This window comes from Peromyscus maniculatus, chromosome 7, assembly GCF_049852395.1.
Source record: "Peromyscus maniculatus bairdii isolate BWxNUB_F1_BW_parent chromosome 7, HU_Pman_BW_mat_3.1, whole genome shotgun sequence".
NCBI lineage: Eukaryota > Metazoa > Chordata > Mammalia > Rodentia > Cricetidae > Peromyscus > Peromyscus maniculatus.
Window position 1 is genome coordinate 115,443,511 of NC_134858.1, and position 17,825 is coordinate 115,461,335.

The 17,825-nt window shown below is 38.2% G+C and overlaps 1 protein-coding gene across 7 annotated transcripts in view; it reads right to left on the reverse strand.

Moving 5' to 3' along the window:
- Zcwpw2 (zinc finger CW-type and PWWP domain containing 2) overlaps nucleotides 1-17,825 on the reverse strand; it is a 119,548-nt gene that overhangs the window by 48,755 nt on the left and 52,968 nt on the right. For 5 of the 7 annotated variants that reach the window (XM_076577304.1, XM_042281916.2, XM_076577302.1 and 2 more), the window contains one exon: nucleotides 17,288-17,334. The exons of the other annotated variants lie outside the window; for them this stretch is intronic. In XM_076577304.1, coding sequence (XP_076433419.1) covers nucleotides 17,288-17,334 — 47 coding nt within the window. The remainder of the gene's footprint in view (nucleotides 1-17,287; nucleotides 17,335-17,825) is intronic. 7 annotated transcript variants of the gene reach the window in all.

Genomic DNA, 17,825 nt, shown 5'->3' on the forward strand with positions numbered 1-17,825 from the left:
AGCCAGCTAGTGAAAATCCTGAGCCATTAGGCCATATAGTTCGTAATTAATATAAGCCTCGTGTGTTTATTTGGGCCCAAGTGGCTGTGGAATTGTGGGGCTAGGGGAGCCAGGTAGGACCAGAGAAAACTTCCAGCTACAATTGGCATACCAAAGTAGGGCTCTCAAATTTCAGTAAGGCCTAAATGAGTTTAAAAAGGGCTTCTAAACACACAATAACAGAGCCAAATTCAACTTTCTACTTCATGCCTCATATGGGCCGAGATATAGAGATGCCCGTATGGTGTGTGGATTTGAGCTTACAGTATGGCGGGTTTACAGCATATGCATGAGCTTGAGTGCTGCGCAGTGCACTGCGTGGTGGATTTAGCTTTTGCTAGTACAGATGGAAAAAAAAAAAGAGTTTTAGGCTACACACTGCTTTAATGGAGGCATAGACCCACTGCTTCCAAGAGTTGATGGTACACATGGCCCAGAGCTGGAAGTAAATTACCTCCACTATGTTGAAAAGCTAAAATGGGTGGAGTCAGCGGCCAAGGCTACTGCTTTTTGTCCTGGCCACGCAGTTTAGCAGTTTAAAGTCTCTCCTGGCCAGAGAAGGATTACAGATTTAGAATAAGAAAGATTCAGATGGGATAAACCCTAAACAGGTTACAGTGTATGTAAAAATGTACTAAGGCTTGGGAGAGACAGGAAAAGGAATATAGACAGTTACATAAAGAAATAGAAAGTTTAAAAAAATAAAGTCTTTAAAGAGAAAGTAAAAGTGATATAAAAATAAGCCACATAAAGATGGATATCACACAGAGAGTCTGGATTATGTTGTCTTTAGGATTTTTAACTGCAGAGAGACATTTGATTATAAAAGCTGCTGGGTTAAATCAATATATATTTTAAAGATATCTTGATTTCAAAATCTATGTCTAAGGATATGTTGCTTTGGAAATGAGGTTCTGCTTTTGTTTCCACAAAAGATGAAAACCTATGAATTGCTTCCAGGCTAATATGATTTGATCAAGGAAGACCCCCTGAGAGGCTCAGATGATCCAACATCCAAACAGCTTCAAGGAAACTGCCTCAAAAAATACATCACTGACTATTCCAGTCAGGACTTGACCATAATTCTTAATTTTCTCAGGATCCCCATAAGAATACAGCCCCCTTTCAGCAGGAAGTCGCCTAGAAAACTACGTCCACATTCCCAAAAAATGGATTATGGATGTTTGTCTTCGTTTAGGTTGTTGGTTACAAATTGTTATTGGTCATAGTCAATATCTTTTAAAAAATGGGAGGGATATGATATGGAAATATAGGATATAGATATGATAGGATTAAAGGGTAGATTGTTGAACCTACTTTTAAAGAGTAACTTGTTTAAAATGTTTTACATTGGTATAGATTTTAGTTTATTGATACAAATGTAAAGTTAATTTTGTTATACTGTATGCATATTTCTACTCTTGTTTAAGGTATTATGTTGGTGCAGCTCATTTAAATTGTAATGGATAATTAAGAAATACAGATTAATAATTAGTTTTCTATAATAGTCAAATTTATAGTCATGTTAAGTTTTCTAGGTATACATAGATATATTTAAATTAGGTAGATAATCTTCAAACACTTCAAAGACCTACAGAATATGTCATTTAAAATGTTTTTAAAAACTTAGACTTTTCTGGACAATGAGACATGTCTGCTCCTGGCAGCACCGATTTACTTCAGACAGAAAGATGGGTGTTGAAGACATTCCATATGAAGTTTATCTTCCTCTTGGCAAAAATAGCCATTTGGGCAAGAAACTGTTCTTGCCTGGACTGCTTGACAAAATGTTGTATTGACTGGAACTGCAGGATCCAAAGGAAGGTGACCACTGAACTTTGCAAGGCAAAATAGTCCTTCCGGTTTCTGCTTCACAGACACTGTCAGACATTCTACAGAACATAGGAAGAAGCAATTTAGAGACTCTAGGCCTGTAGGCTGAAGAATGGATGACCCAACATTGCAGAGAAACCTTGGGTGACTGTCTAGGCAGCCAGTTGTCTCTGTCATTCTAGATTTTTGGAAGTTGCTTACAATGTATTTCCTGTTTACTTAGGTAATATTATATCCTTCTAGGGGCTTTGATGCAGTTGAAGACTAGATAGTTATAATTATGGTTTTCCTTTGTTATGATAAGAGATAAGGTAGATATGAAACCTTAGACTCACAAGTATAGGATAGATAGGATATCTTCTTTAATTTTGCCAAACACAAATAGACTAAATAGTATAACTATAACTCTTGCTTGATAACTGTTTTGTTATATGTAATTTTACTATGATGAAGTTAAAACCTTCCTTCTGAATAGAAAGAAAAGGGGAAATGATAGGTGATATCATTTTGTATACTGTGAATATGTATTGCTATTATTGGTTGATAAATAAAGCTGTTTGGCCAATAGTGAGGCAGAATAAGGTTAGGTGAGACATTCTAACTACAGAGAGAGAAAGGAGAAAGACAGAGAAGAGGAGACGCTGTTAGCCACAGCCAGAAGCAAGATGTAAAGTGCTGGTAAGCCACATGCCATGTAATGAAGTATAGATTTATAAAAATGAATTAATTTAAGATGTAAGAGCCAGCTAGTGAAAATCCTGAGCCATTAGGCCATATAGTTCATATTAATATAAGCCTCTGAGTGTTTATTTGGGTCTCAGTGGCTGCAGACCAAGCAGGAACAGAAAAACTTTCAGCTACACACATCAAACATGCACACTTATGCTTTAAAACTCTCCTTGAGAAACCTTCCTGAGTAAAGGATCAGTCTCCATTTTGACTGGAATTATGACAGTGTCCATCTGAAAGATTCCCCACAAGTTCATGTCTTTGAGATTCAGCTCCTGCTTGTGATACCATTTTGAAGGCAGTGAAGCTTTTAGGAAGTAGAGCCCAGCTGGAGTGGGACTTTGAGGGTGGAAACTGCATGGGGTTTTATCTGCCCCCTCAGCTTCCTGTTAGTCACCAATGGACAAGCCTCCCTGAACAGAGCAGCTTACTCTGCATCTCTCCTGAAACAATGGACCAACAGTAAACCTTCTCTTCTTTAAGTTGTTCCTGATACAAATAACTAACACAGTAGTTAGGTAGATGCACTTTCATCTGCTTCTTTTATTGTTGTAGTTGGTTGTTTTCTTATTCTTTTGGCCCTTTGCTCTTTGGGGACACACACACACACACACACACACACACACACACACACACACACACACACAGGCTTATTTTTTTTTATAAATGCCTGGCCTTAGCTTGGCTTATTTCTAGCCAGCTTTTCTTAAATTATCCTGTCTACCTGTGCCTCTGGGTTTTTCCCTTTTCTTACTTCTGTAATCTGACTTTCACTCTTTTTTTTTAATTTTGAAAGTCTCTGTATTTTGTGGTTGTTAATTTATTTTCAGATTATCAGAGAAATGAATTGCTCTCTTTCATGTTTATTCTTTTTCCCCCCTTTTATTTTATTTTACAATACCATTCAGTTCTACGTATCAGCACGGATTCCCTTGTTCTTCCCCCTCCTCCCCCCTTTACTTCCCCCCAGCCCACCTCCCATTCCCACCTCCTCCAGGGCAAAGCCTCCCCCAAGGACTGAGATCGACCTGGTAGACTCAGTCCAGGCAGGTCCAGTCACCTCCTCCCAGAATGAGCCAAGCGTCCCTGCATAAGTCCCAGGTTTCAAACAGCCAACTCATGCAATGAGCACAGGACCTGGTACCACTGCCTAGATGCCTCCCAAACAGATCAAGCCAATCAACTGTCTCATATTGGCATACTTTCACTCTTACTCCATGGCTGGCTGGGTGGCTGGCACCTTCTTTTCCCACTTCTATTTATTCTTTCTGCCTGCCAGCCCTGCCTATTTCTCTCTCCTACATCACTATTGGCCATTCAGCTTTTTTTTAGACCAATCAGATGTTTTAGACAGGCAAAGTAACACAACTTCATAAGAGTTAAACAAATGCAACATATAAGAATACAACATCTTTGCATCATTAAAGCAAATGTTCCACAGCATAAACAAATGTAACACATCTTAAAATAATATTCCACAATATTTCCCCCTTTTGTCTAAATAAAAATGAAAGTTTTTAACTTTAACATAGTTTATGTTACATAACAGTATATAACATGTTTATATATAATAAAAACAATTATCAAGAATTAAATTTACAGTAATCAGTCCATTTATATTTAGCAAATTCAGAAAAAAGACTCCACTATCTATCCCATCTTACTGAGTCCAAAGTTTTATATCTAATTTACTTTCTATCATAATCAAGGAAAACTGCAACTATAATCTAGTCTTCAACTCCATCCAAGACCCTAGAAGGATATAATATTACCTGAGTATAGCGGGTAGCTGTTCTCACCATGCCCTGAAGCACCTCCCCTAGTGAGGTAGCAGGTAACTGTTACACCTGCCTATGACCCTGAAGTATTATACCCCTGAAGTATGACTGTGGGGTCCCTTAAGACCTGGGATGCATGTATACAGCTTTCTCTTCACTACCTTGTGGTTTTGGATGCTGGGACAGACTAGGGAAGATCTCACCAGAGAACAGCATTGGACAGTGCCTCACCCTTCCAGGGTCCTGTGACAAATTACTTTATTCTGTCTTGTGAGTTAATCCTCAAATAAATTCCTTTCCTCATTAAGCAGGCGCCATGGATTGCTAGAGATAGAATCACAATACCCGAGTAAACAGGAAGTGCTTTACGAGCAACTTTCAGAATTCTAGAAATGACAGAGACATTTGGCTGTCTAGATAAATACCCAAAGCTCCTCTGCAATACTGGGGCATCCATCTTTAGCCTACATGCCTCGAGTATCTGCCAGACTTTTCAGAGAAGCAAGAAATTTGAAGGACTGTCTTGTCTTGTACTAGCAAAGTTCATCTGTTGCTTTCCTCTGTGTCCTGTAAAATGTCTGGCAGACTCTTCTATGAAGCAGGAATCTTGAAGGACTGTTCTACCTTATTTTGGCAAAGTTCAGCAGTCACTTTCCTATTGGTTCTGTATGTCCAATCTGCACAGCACACAGTCAAGCAGTCAAGGTAAAGGCAATTTCTTGCCCAAATGGCTAATCTTGCCATTTGGTGAAAGCAAATGCCTATGGAGTTTCTTCCATGCCCATCATCCTTTATGAAGTATATTGATGCTGCCAGAAGCAGATGTCTCTCATTGTCATGAAAAACCTTATGTTATTAAACAGCTTAAAGCTATATTCTGTAGATCTTTGAAGCATTTGAAAATCATCTATTGAAAACCAATCATCCCCTGAGGCACCAGTGACTACTGGAGCCATAAGCCCACCCTGCACAGATTGGGAACAAGTAAAGGCCCATTTCTGGACTGGGCAGACCAGGTCTCTAGCCCCTAGACCCCAGGGGCACATTCTGTGCCCCTCCTCCCATCCACTGGAGTACCAGGGGCCAGGCAGCTGCCTCTTCCCCTGGCCCCTCTCCAAGACAACCATCCTCTGAGACACCAGTGACCACCACAGGCCATAAGCCCACCCAGTACTGATTGGGAACAGCCAACCATCCCCTGTGGTACCAGTGACCACCAGAGCCATTAGTCCACACTGTACCAATTAAGAGCAGTGGCCACCAGAGCCATAAGCCCATCATGCACCCATTGGGAATATCTGCTCCCTGAGACAGAGCCCACCAGTGCCAATTGGACTAAGATCTGCTCCCTGAAACACAGAGTCCATCAGCATCAATTGGACCAAGAGCCCTGATTAGACCAAGAGCTCCCATGGGAACAAGAGTATCAATCAGACAAAGAGAGGCTCCCTCAGACACAGACACTGCTTGCACCGAGTGGAGAAAGAGATGGGTAGATGCCAGTGCAAAAATACAGTCAACAACATAAATACCAATATGGCACCATCAAAACTTAGTAGTTCTACATCAGCAAGACCTGAACATTCCAACGCAGAAGAAGTAGAAGAAAACAACCTTAAAAACGATAGAGGCCTTTAAAGAGGAAATGAAAAATTCCCTTAAAGAAATCAAGGAAAAGACAAACAAAAAATTGGAAGAAATCAATAAATCCCTTAAAGAAAGCAAAGAAAACCAAGAAAAAGCAATCAAACAGGTGAAGGAAACAGTTCAAGACTTGAAAACTGAAATAGAGGCAATAAAGATGACACAAATTGAGGGAATGCTGGAAATGGAACTACAGAACTACAAATGCAAGCATAAACATGCAAGAGATGGAAGAAAGAATCTCTGGTGTTGAAGATACAATCGAGGAAATAGATTCATCGGTCAAAGAGAACACTAAAACCAACAAAGTCATAACATAAAACATCTAGGAAATTTGGGACACAATGAAAAAACCAAACCTAAAAATAATAGGGAGAGAAGAAGGAGAAGAATACCAACTCAAAGGCACAGAAAATATATTCAACAAAATAATATAAGAAAACTTTCCCAACCTAAAGAAGGAAATGCCTATGAAGAAACAAGAAGCTTACAGAACACAAAATAGACTGGATCCAAAGTTCCCTCTCCACATAATATGGAGACTCTGAAATCCAGAAGGTCCTGGACAGGCATTATACAGACACTAACAGACCATGGATGTCAACCCAGAATATTATACCCAGCAAAACTCTCAATCACCATAGACGGAGTAAACAAAATATTCCATGATAAAGCCAGATTTAAACAATACCTATACACAAATGCAGCCCTACAGAAAGCACTAGAAGGAAAATTCCACCCATGAAAACACAGGCAATAGATAATCCCACACTAACAAATACCAAAGAAGGGAAACACACAATACTACCACCAAAAAATAACAGGAATTAACAATCACTGATCATTAATATCCATTAATATCAATTGTCTCAATTTGCCTATAAAAAGACACAGAATAACAGAATTGGTATGAAAACAAGATCCAACCTTCTGCTGCATACAAGAAACACACCTCATCTTCAAATACAGACACTACCTCAGAGTGAAAGGCTTAGTCCATTTCCAGTCAAATGGACTTAAGAAGCAAGCTGGTGCAGCTATCCTAATATCTAATAAAATGCCTAACTGGGTCACCAATGGGTCAAGGAAGAAATAGAAAAAGAAATTAAAGATTTCCTAGAATTCAATGAAAATGAAAGTACAAAATACTCAAATTATGGAACACCATGAAAGTAGTGCTAAGAGGAAAATTCATAACACTAAATGCCCACATAAAGAAAATAGAGAGATCTCACAATAGTGACTTAATAGCACACCTGAAAGCTCTAGAACAAAAAGGAGCAAAATCACCCAGGAGGATAGATACCAGGAAATAATCGAATTGAGGGCTGAAACCAATAAAATAGAAACAAAGAGAACAATACAAAGAATCAATGAAACAAAGAGTTGATTCTTTGAGAAAATCAAGAAGATAGACAAGCCCTTATCCAAATTAACCAAAATGCAGAGAGAAAGAGAGAGAGAGAGAGAGAGAGAGAGAGAGAGAGAGAGAGAGAGAGAATCCAAATCAACAAAATCCGAAATGAAAAGGGAGATATAACAACAGACAATGAGGAAATTCAGAGAATCATCAGGACATATTTCAAAAACCTGTACTGCACAAAATTGGAAATTCTGAAAGAAATGGACAATTTTCTGTATAGGTATCCCATACCAAAGTTAAATCAAGACCAGATAAACTATATAAACAGACCAATAACCCCTAAGGAAGAAATAGTCATTAAAAGTCTCACAACCAAAAAAAGCTGAGGACTAGATGGTTTCAGCATAGAATTCTACCAGATTCTCAAAGAAGAGCTAATTCCAATACTCTTCAAATTGTTCCACACAATAGAAACAGAAGGAACATCACCAAACTCTTTTTATGAGGCTACAGTTATCCTGATACTGAAGGCACAAAGATGCAACAAACAAAGAAAATTACAGACCAATCTTCTTCATGAACATTGATGCAAAAATATTCAACAAAATATTGGCAAACCGAACCCAAGAACATAACAAAAAAAAAATTATCCACCATGACCAAGTAGGCTTCATCCCAGGGATGCAAAGATGGTTCAACATACAACAATCTGTCAATGTAATACACTATATAAACTGAAAGAAAAAAAAAAACGACATGATCATCTCATTAGATGCTAAAAAGCCTTTGACAATATCCAACACCCCTTCATGATAAAGGTCTTAGAGAGACCAGGAATATAAGGAACATACCTAAACATAATAAAGGAAAATTACAGCAAGCCGTCAGCCAACATCAAATTAAATGGAGAGAAACTAAAACTGATTCCACTAAAAGAAGGAACAAGACAAGGCTGTCCACTCTCCCCATATTTATTCAATATAGTACTTGAAGTTCTAGCTAGAGCAGTAAGACAACAAAAGGAGATCAAAGGGATATAAATTGGAAAGGAAGAAGTCAAACTTTCACTATTTGCAGATGACATGATAGTATACATAAGTGACCCCAAAAATTCTACCAGGGAACTCCTATAGCTGATAAACTCCTTCAGTAATGTGGTAGGATACATGATTAACTCAAAAAAATCAGTAGCCCTCCTATATACAAATGGGTTGAGAAAGAAATCAGAGAAACATCACCCTCTATAATAGCCACAAATGATATAAAATACCTTGGGGTAACTATAACTAAGCAAGTGAAGGACCTGTACGATAAGAACTTTAAATCTCTGAAGAAAGAATTGAAGAAGATATCAGAAAATGGAAGATCTCCCATGTTCATGGATAGGTAGGATTAACAGTAAAAATGGCAATCTTATCAAAAGCATTCTACAGATTCAATGCAATCCCCATCAAAAATACCAACATAGTTCTTCACAGACTTGGAAAGAACAATACTCATCTTCATATGGATAAACAAAAAACCCAGGATAGCTAAAAAAAATCCTTTACAATAAAGCAACCTCTGGAGGCATCATGATCCCTGACCTCAACCACTATTACTATATAGAGATATAGTAATAAAAACAGCTTGGGACTGGCATAAAAACCAACATACAGAACAATGGAATCGAATTGAAGACCCTGACATTAATCTTCACACCTATGAACACCTAATTTTTGACAAAGAAGCCAAAACTGTACAATGAAAAAAAGAAAGCATCTTCAATAAATGGTGCTGGCATAACTGGATGTCAACATATAGAAGATTTCAAATAGATCCCTGTCACTATGCACAAAACTCAAGTCCAAGTGGATCAAAGACCTCAACATAAGTCCAGTTACACTGAACTTGATACAAGAGAAAGTAGGAAGTAGTCTTGAATGCATTGGCACAGGAGATCACTTCCTAAATATAACATCAGTAGCACAGTTACTGAGAGCAACAACTAATAAATGGGACCTCTTGAAACTGAGAAGCTTTGGTAGAGCAAAGGACACGGTCAATAAGACAAAACGACAGCCTACAGAATGGGAAAAGATCTTCACCAATCCCACATCTGACAGAGGGCTGATTTCTAAAATATATAAGGAATTCAAGAAACTAGACATCAAAATACTGAACAATCCAATTAAAAAATGGGCTACAGAGCTAAACAGAGAATTCTCAACAGAAGAATCTCAAATGGCAGAAAGACATTTAAGGAATTGCTCAACATCCTTATTCATTAGGGAAATGCAAATCAAAACGACTCTGAGATACCATCTTACACCTGTTAGAATGGCTATGATCAAAACCCCTGATGACATCTTATGTCGGAGAGGATGTGGAACAAGGGGAACACTCCTCCACTGTTGGTGGGAATGCAAACTTGTACAGCCACTCTGGAAATCAGTATGGTAGTTTTTCAGAAAATTGAGAATAAGTCTTCCTCAAGACCCAGCTATAACACTCTTGGGCACATACCCAAGTTATGGTCACTCATACCACAACTATGTTCATAGCAGCATTATTTGTAATAGCCAGAACCTGGAAACAACCTAGATGCTCCTAAACCAAAGAATGGATAAAGAAAATGTGGCACATATACACAATGGAGTACTACTCAGCAGTAAAAAATATCATGAAATTTGCAGGATGTAACTAGAAAATATCATCCTGAGTGAGGTAACCCAGACTCAGAAGGGCAAACACAGTATGTACTCACCCATAAGTGGATACTAGATGTAACACAAAGGATAACCAAACTACAACCCACAACTCCAGAGAAGCTATCTAACAAAGAGGACCCTAAGAAATATGCATAGATTACCCAGCAAAGGAGAAATAGATGACATCTACTTTAGCAAACTGGAAGTGAGAGGGGGGGTAATGGAGGGCAAGGAATGGGGGATGAGAACATAGAGTTGCAGGAGGTTTGAGCTGGAATAGGGACAGAGTTGGAAAGCAAGGAAAGAGATACCATGATAAATGAAGATATCATGGAAATAGGGAGAAACAGGGTGCTACGGAAGTTCCCAGGAATCCACAGGATGACCCTACCTTAGACTACTAGCAATAGTCGAGAGGATGCCTGAACTGGCCTACTCCAGTAATCAGATTAGTGAATACCCTAACTGTCATCATAGAGTCCTCCATCCAGTGACTGATAGAGGAAGATGCAGATATCCATGGCCAGGTGCCAAGCCGAGCTCCAGGAGTTCAATCAATGAGAGAGAGGAGGGAATCTATGAGCAAGGGACATCAAGATCATGATGGGAAAATATACAAAGATGGCCAGCCAAATTAGTGGAAACACATGAACTGTGGACCAATAGCTGAGGAGCCCCCATGGTACTGGACTAGGCCCTCTGGATAGGCGAGACAGTTTTTAGCTTGAACTGTTTAGGGGGCATCCATCCCCGGTGCATGAGAGGGCTTTTTGGAGCCTAGTACCTATGGTGGGACACTTTGCTCAGCTTTGGTGCCGGGAGAAGGGGCTTGGACCTGCCTCAACTGAATGTACCAGGCTCTGCTGATTCCCCATGGGAAGACTTTCACTGGAGGAGGTGGGAATGAGGGGGTGGATTGTGGGGGAAGGCTGGGAGGAGGGAGGAGAGGGGGATCTGTGGTTGGTATGTAAAATGAATAGAAAATTTCTTAATAAAAAAAAGAACTGGAAAAAAAAGAAAATCATCTATCTATCTAAAATATACCTATTTTACCTTGAAAACATATGACTACAAGTTTGATTATTATAGATTAACTACTAACCTCATTACTTAACTATACATTGCATTTTTAAATGAGCTGCATAAGCACAATACCCCAAACAAGAGTAGAAACATATACAGTGTAACAAAATTAACTTTAAATTTGTATCAACATTCTAAAATCCACACCAATGCAAAATATCTGAGATTAATATTGCTGGGCAATGATGGCGCACACCTTTAATCCCAGCATGTGGGAAGCAGAGGCAGGTGGATCTCTGTGAATTCAAGGCCAGCATGGGCTACAGAGTGAGTTCTAGGAAAGGCACCAAAGCTACACAGAGAAACCCTGTCTCTAAAAACTATAAAAATAAAAGTTGTCTTTTTATCCTATATTCTTATATTCCTCTAACTTATAACAAACATCCATAATCCCCCAAATAACCAACAGCCACCCACACCATTTATTGGGAATGTGAATGTCATTTTCTCTAGACTGCTTCCTGTTGTCTGTGGGTGAAGCATCTTTGAGGGTCCCTGGGATAATTTGAGATAATGGCCAAGTCCTGGGAAGACCAGCCATAATATTTGTTGATAGATACCACCTTCAAGATTCAGAAGGTCTCCCCTTATCAAACCTTATTCATCTCATTCCTGAAGAAATTCACAGTCTCTCATCTCCTGTGGGAACAAAAGCAAAACCCCTTCTCCAAAGCATTTTTGATTCCCCTTTAACAAATGCATTTTTTGAATTATTTTTTAAAGTTAAGATAGCCTTAAAATATCGAGGTTGATTCAATTTTGCAGTCCTGTCCACAATCCCATGTCTGTCTGCAACTGTCTCTTGCCCATCAGCAATCAAAAAATTCAAATCAACACAATACTATACAGGATTCAGACTCCCTGTTTATCTCCCACCTTACGTGGCTTTTTTCTTTTATATTACCCTTACTCTCTCTCTTTAAAGACATTATTTTTTAAACTATTTCTTTCTTTCTATGACTGTCCATACTCTTCTTCTTATGTTTAGAGGTTTTCTCCATCTGGATCTCTTTTACTGCCTATCTTCTAGCCTTTTTTGACTACACAAGCAAACTTTAGACTGCTAAGCTACACCTTGTGTATAAATTACAACTCAATAAAAATTAAAAATAAATTAAAGATCAATCAAAGGTTAAAAAAAATTCCAGAGTGACCATTTTTTGTGGACTGAGTTCCTTCACTAGCCTCCAAAGAATAGATCAAACCAGCAGGTGTGGCATCACCTGTGAGAGGAGCCATATAGCATGCTGAAGAAGCCCCCTCGGCTTAACCACAAGGAAGACAACTTTTGGAGTCTGGGGCTGACCAGACTGGGAGACTAGTGGGATCATTCTGTCACACACAGATGACATGCTGACTGTCTTAAGGATCATTAATGAAACACAATTAGATCTTCAAACTCAATTTGTTGAAAAATTGTCCTTTAATAACTAAAAGAAAATTATAGTAAGCAATAATACAGAATAAAATAGTGACAGGACACCCCAATTAGCAAAGCTTAGGAAACAATGATCTATGGAAAAGTGTACACTGTGCACCAAGTATAACAATCAAAAAACTGAGCAAGGTTTAAAGGCTGACTGTGCCTGCACGGGCTCACTGTTTGGTGCTGCTCATCTGGAGATCTCCCTCTGGCTGAGACTGGATGCCAGCAGTGAGTACTGGTCATGATACTTGTCTCTGGTGGGGAGATTCACAGAAAGCTAAGTAAATGCAGTGAGTTGTAGTGCACAGATTCCACATTAACAACTATGAGCTTAGCAAGTCCCATGCAGGGCCAGGGATATAGTCATGAAGTATTCCAGGTTGTCTTACTAACCAGGCTGATGCAGAGTGTCTGATTTTTAGGGAGAACTTCTGTAACAGGTTTGGAGAATTTTCTTCATCAGGAAATGCATAGCCTAAATATTTCATTATGTGTGTATCACAAGAGAATGATCATTGGCTTTTTTTTCTCTAATTATTCAAGTTAAATTCTTGGTATTAAGCATTAGGAAAAATAACCACATGCCTAATGTCTGTGTGTAAACAAAGACAAAAGAAAGAAAAGACATTGGTAGAGGAGATAAAGTGAAAAGGAAATTCTTTCCAACCAGTAAAACTTAGGTGGTTTCAAGTTAATTAGGAGTATAACACTATTCGTTGGAAACTAGAGAAAGCTGAATGAGACAACTTAGTTTCTACACTAATGGGTTTGGTACAGTAAACACACTTTCTCCATAATTAGCACATACAATTTTTCTACAATACCAATCACCATCTCAATAGGATTCCTCTTACTAATTCTTGGCAAAATAATTTTAAGGTTCATCTGAAAAGTCAACAGGCAAGAATAATAAAAGTTTTTGAAAAACTGGGGTAATAAAGGGTCACTATTAGTTCACATATCCAAGAAAAGACAGAGAGAATAAAGCAGTTTGGAACTTGCTTAATGAATATAAAGAATAGATATGGAAATAGATATTTTAACATATCAAATGCCTGTGTTAAAAGGAAGACAGGTTATGAAAGTGAAGAATGAAAAAACTGCTTACAATCCAATCAGAGCTTTGGGATAGCTGATTAGGAAGCTGCAGATAGCGTTTTGTACCCTGTGTTCACACAACATGTGAAATAAATTCGTGTTCCCTTAGCAGCTAGCATCTATGAAGCATTATCCTCACTCAAACCACTGGATGGTAACACAGTCAGAGAAACTGCTCTACAATACTCTTATTCTCATGTAAGAAGAAACTGGAAGATTAGAGAATTAAGCAGCAAATATGGCTCACTCGGCCAGCAAGTGATAAGACTTGGAATTTGTAACTCATAGTTTAACTCTAGGTGCCACTGCTATCCTTCCCACCATGCTATCCCCAATGCATTTTAATAGTGTAGTAATCAAAGTTGAGAGCACACGTGTCCACATACAAAGGTTCACTATTTACACTTCTAGGAAGGAAAAGCATGTGATACAATAGAGCAAAATCTGAGAAAAAGTGAATACCTTTATTGCTAATGAACAGATAGTTCATGTAAATTTGTATAAAAAATACTAAGAAGTCAAAAGCAACTAACTTTGGAGAAATGCAAATTAGAACAACAAAATATGACAAACTGGCAAAGCCATCTTTGTTATGCTATTTGTTGGTGACAGCTGTGGCATTTGCTGGTGAGAAAGAACAACATGGCATTTCCCCAGGACTCTCTAATTGTCCTAAAGGAAGTGGTCTGGACATGAGGCAGCAGAGGAAGCTGTACTGGTGTGTGCCTCCTCATTGTGGCTAGAGCAAAAGAAGAAAAACAAAGTCAAGCACAAATTGTGGTTTGTGCAAATGAAGTGACAATATTTCAAAGCAGGTCACAAAAGCCTGGAGATTCCAAGACAAGAAAATTACCTGAACTGCTAACTGTTTTGATGAACAATTGAAAAACTAATAACACACTGATAAACTATTGATACAAATAATATAAATCACAGGGAGAGGGGAAGTGGGTAAAGATACAGATAAAGTTTTCTGAAGAAATATGATGTCTAATAAATATATGAAAAATAAGTAACAATAATTAAAATGGAAATGATAGTGACGAAGATGAAATTGAGGATATCTAAAGGGAGCCAGAGTTTGAGAAAGAAGTACTCGGGGACAGTGAGATGGGCCAGTGGGTAAAGATGCTTGCTGCCAAGCCTGACTGATGACCTGCATTTGATCCAGTTGAATATGTAGTTGAAAATGTTACAGTATATTGAGGAAAGCAAACCTTTCAATAACTTCACGAATAATGTCTAGTCTATGTTAGTTTCTCCTTCCATAATAACACTTCTAAGCACTTTGTCTGTTGATGTAATATAAGAAGTTTCAGTACTATTTTATTAGTACAATATGTACATTTGAAGTTTGGCCATCCACAAGTCAGTCCAAGTGTTAGGCACTTCATGCACAATCTGTTCCATGCAATTCAGTGTATCTAATGCTCCAGGCTCTTCCCAATAAACTTCCTTGTATTCTTTAAAACTAATATAACCCAAAGTACCTACAAAAATTCCTAATATCTCCAATTTTGCTTGAACAAGTATTTCTTCTTTGCTTGTCTGTGATTTATGCTTTTATAAAGGGGAGTTTTGGAGAAAAATAAAAGTTTTAAAAGCTGTCAATAGACAAAAATGGCATCTTTCCTGGGTCTGGTTGTATAGAGCAGATTAATGGAAAGGGCCTGGGGTGAGCCTCTGGATACCTGGGGATGGAACCCAGTGAGATCTTGAAGCTGTCACAGACACCTGTGAGCCTCAGCTTATAAGGTTTTCCACCTGAAAGGGCCTTAGAAAGAGCCCAGCCTACCTATTTCAACAGGCTTGAGAAACAGGAGGAGGAGGAAATGATATATTCATCATATGTGCTGAGCAAGCACTAGCATCACGACCATGCAGGGGCTGACAGCTGCTCAGAGGAAGTATGTCCCTGGTAGCATGGGAAATACTCCCTGCCAGTCCTGTAAGGGGAGTCTGCAACATGGAACTAACCAGAGGTCCACCCCAGAGCCCAGCTTGCAATCCTCATCAGGAAAAGTGGATGGAGGAGTCAGAGCACTGGGAAAGTAGGAATTGACTCATTTGGCCTTTTGAGACAGACATTACATTTTTCTCCTGGTTTACTTTTATCATTTGTTTTTATCAATAATGTTTTAATTTTATAAGATTTATTATTAAAACCTGCAAATAAGTAAAAACATCACACACTAAAATGAACCAGTCCCAAGGCATCTGAACAGAAGCTGTAGAGCCTCACACTAAATTTATATTTTCAATATCAAATAAGTTTTATGTACTTATCCATGTTTTCAAGACATTTTACTAGTTAGTTGTATGAGATAATGTGTTTCATTTTTTCACTCATATTTATAATGAGTAGCATTTTCCTAAGTCTAATGTTGCCCTTCTGGGGATAATGCTAAATGTAAATTATATACAGAAATAGTTAATGTCTTTATAACCTTTGATTCTATATGTGCATTAGAAGACACTGAAATAACTAATTCTGTCCACACATGCAGTGGCAAGGCTGCACTGCCTTACACACTCTGCCAACCCACAGTGCGCACACAGGACCTGCCCTGCATTCTTACAGATGACAGCTTTGTCTTCTGGGACACCAAACTCCTTCCTGCACAGAAGTAGCAGACTTGCTTTACATGCAAAGACAAGATCCCTCTTATAGGCCCAAAAGCAAAAGGATAAAAATTTTAAAATGTAACTGGATGAGGTATTACACCCCTATAATTCCAGCACTAAAGAATAAGAAGCAGGAGTTCCAGGCCAGTGAGTCTGGGGCCAGCCTGAGTTACCTACCAAGACCCTGCCTAAAGACAAAAAGCAAACCATGAACAATGATGAAAAATCAAAATCTGATCTTTCATAGACAAATGATCTCTAGACTCATGCAGAATAACCCTACCAGAGTCCACCTGGCCATCTCTGATCTGCCCTTCCCTGAGCTCAGCCATGAACCCAGGCAATCACATCACAGGCTCTTCTTTTTTATTTCTTATGTCACTGATGCATTATGTGTCCAAGTGTACGTTTAAGCAACCTCTCATTTTCTACTTCAGGGATGTCCTTTAATTGGACACTGTCATCTGAGATTGCCAATATCTTAATCATATTTTGCACAGTAAACAGAGTTCAACACTACTCCACATATAATATTCAAAATAATGTATTTTGTAAATGTACTTGGTTTTAAAGCTTCCATGAAAATATTCTATCTGGAACTTTATTTAGTTGTTCAATGTTTTTCTCTACTTAAGTTTAAGTCATATTAAGTTATAGACTTTAATTGTTTAAACTTTCTAGAAGAAAATTAATTTTCTCATGTGTTACAGTAACACAATATATATTGTTATGAGTGTATATGTGAAATATGATTTAAATAAAAGTATTTGCTCCTTTGTCCATTTGTGTTTCTATTGCCCTAATTCCATAAAATTAACGGAAATCATCACAAATATTGTTTATGGTCAGCCTAAGAAAGCAAATGCATACTCAACTAAACTTTAGAATAAAAAGTCAGATTACATATGATTTTTCTTTTTAGTAATTTATCTTTCTTTGAAAAACAGAATTTGAAGTTAACTTTGAAACATGGTCTTACCCTTTTCTTGGCCACCACAGCAGCTTTAGCACCTGCTTTGGCTCTATCTGTAAGATAATACAATATGTCTACTTTAAAAAAGAACTCATCCTTCTGTTCAAATAGGTATACAAGTACAAAACTAGAGTTTTCTACTTTATCACACATTAGTAACAGGACTGTTTCAGTGGCCCTTTGAACTAAATACTAATAAATTTACCTCCTCAGAGTTGAGTACAGCTCAGTAATCCAAAAGCCATAAAATCAAGAAGGAACTCTTATCTGATGAATGTCCTTTAAATTTTATTAGCTAGCATCCAGTCTGCCTAATTTCTGGTTTCTGATCAGTCTGTGCATTCTACAGTACATAGACTCTAGAATTAAGTCCATGGTATCTCTACTTGCATACCTGTTATATGCTGGATAGTGGATAAGAGTATCATATAAACTGTATATAACATTGAAAGGCATGCAGTCCATCTTCCTTGTACAACTGAGGAAATCAATACCCCAGCACACTGCCTGTGGTTGCATTGGCAGAGTAGACCCATTTGATTAC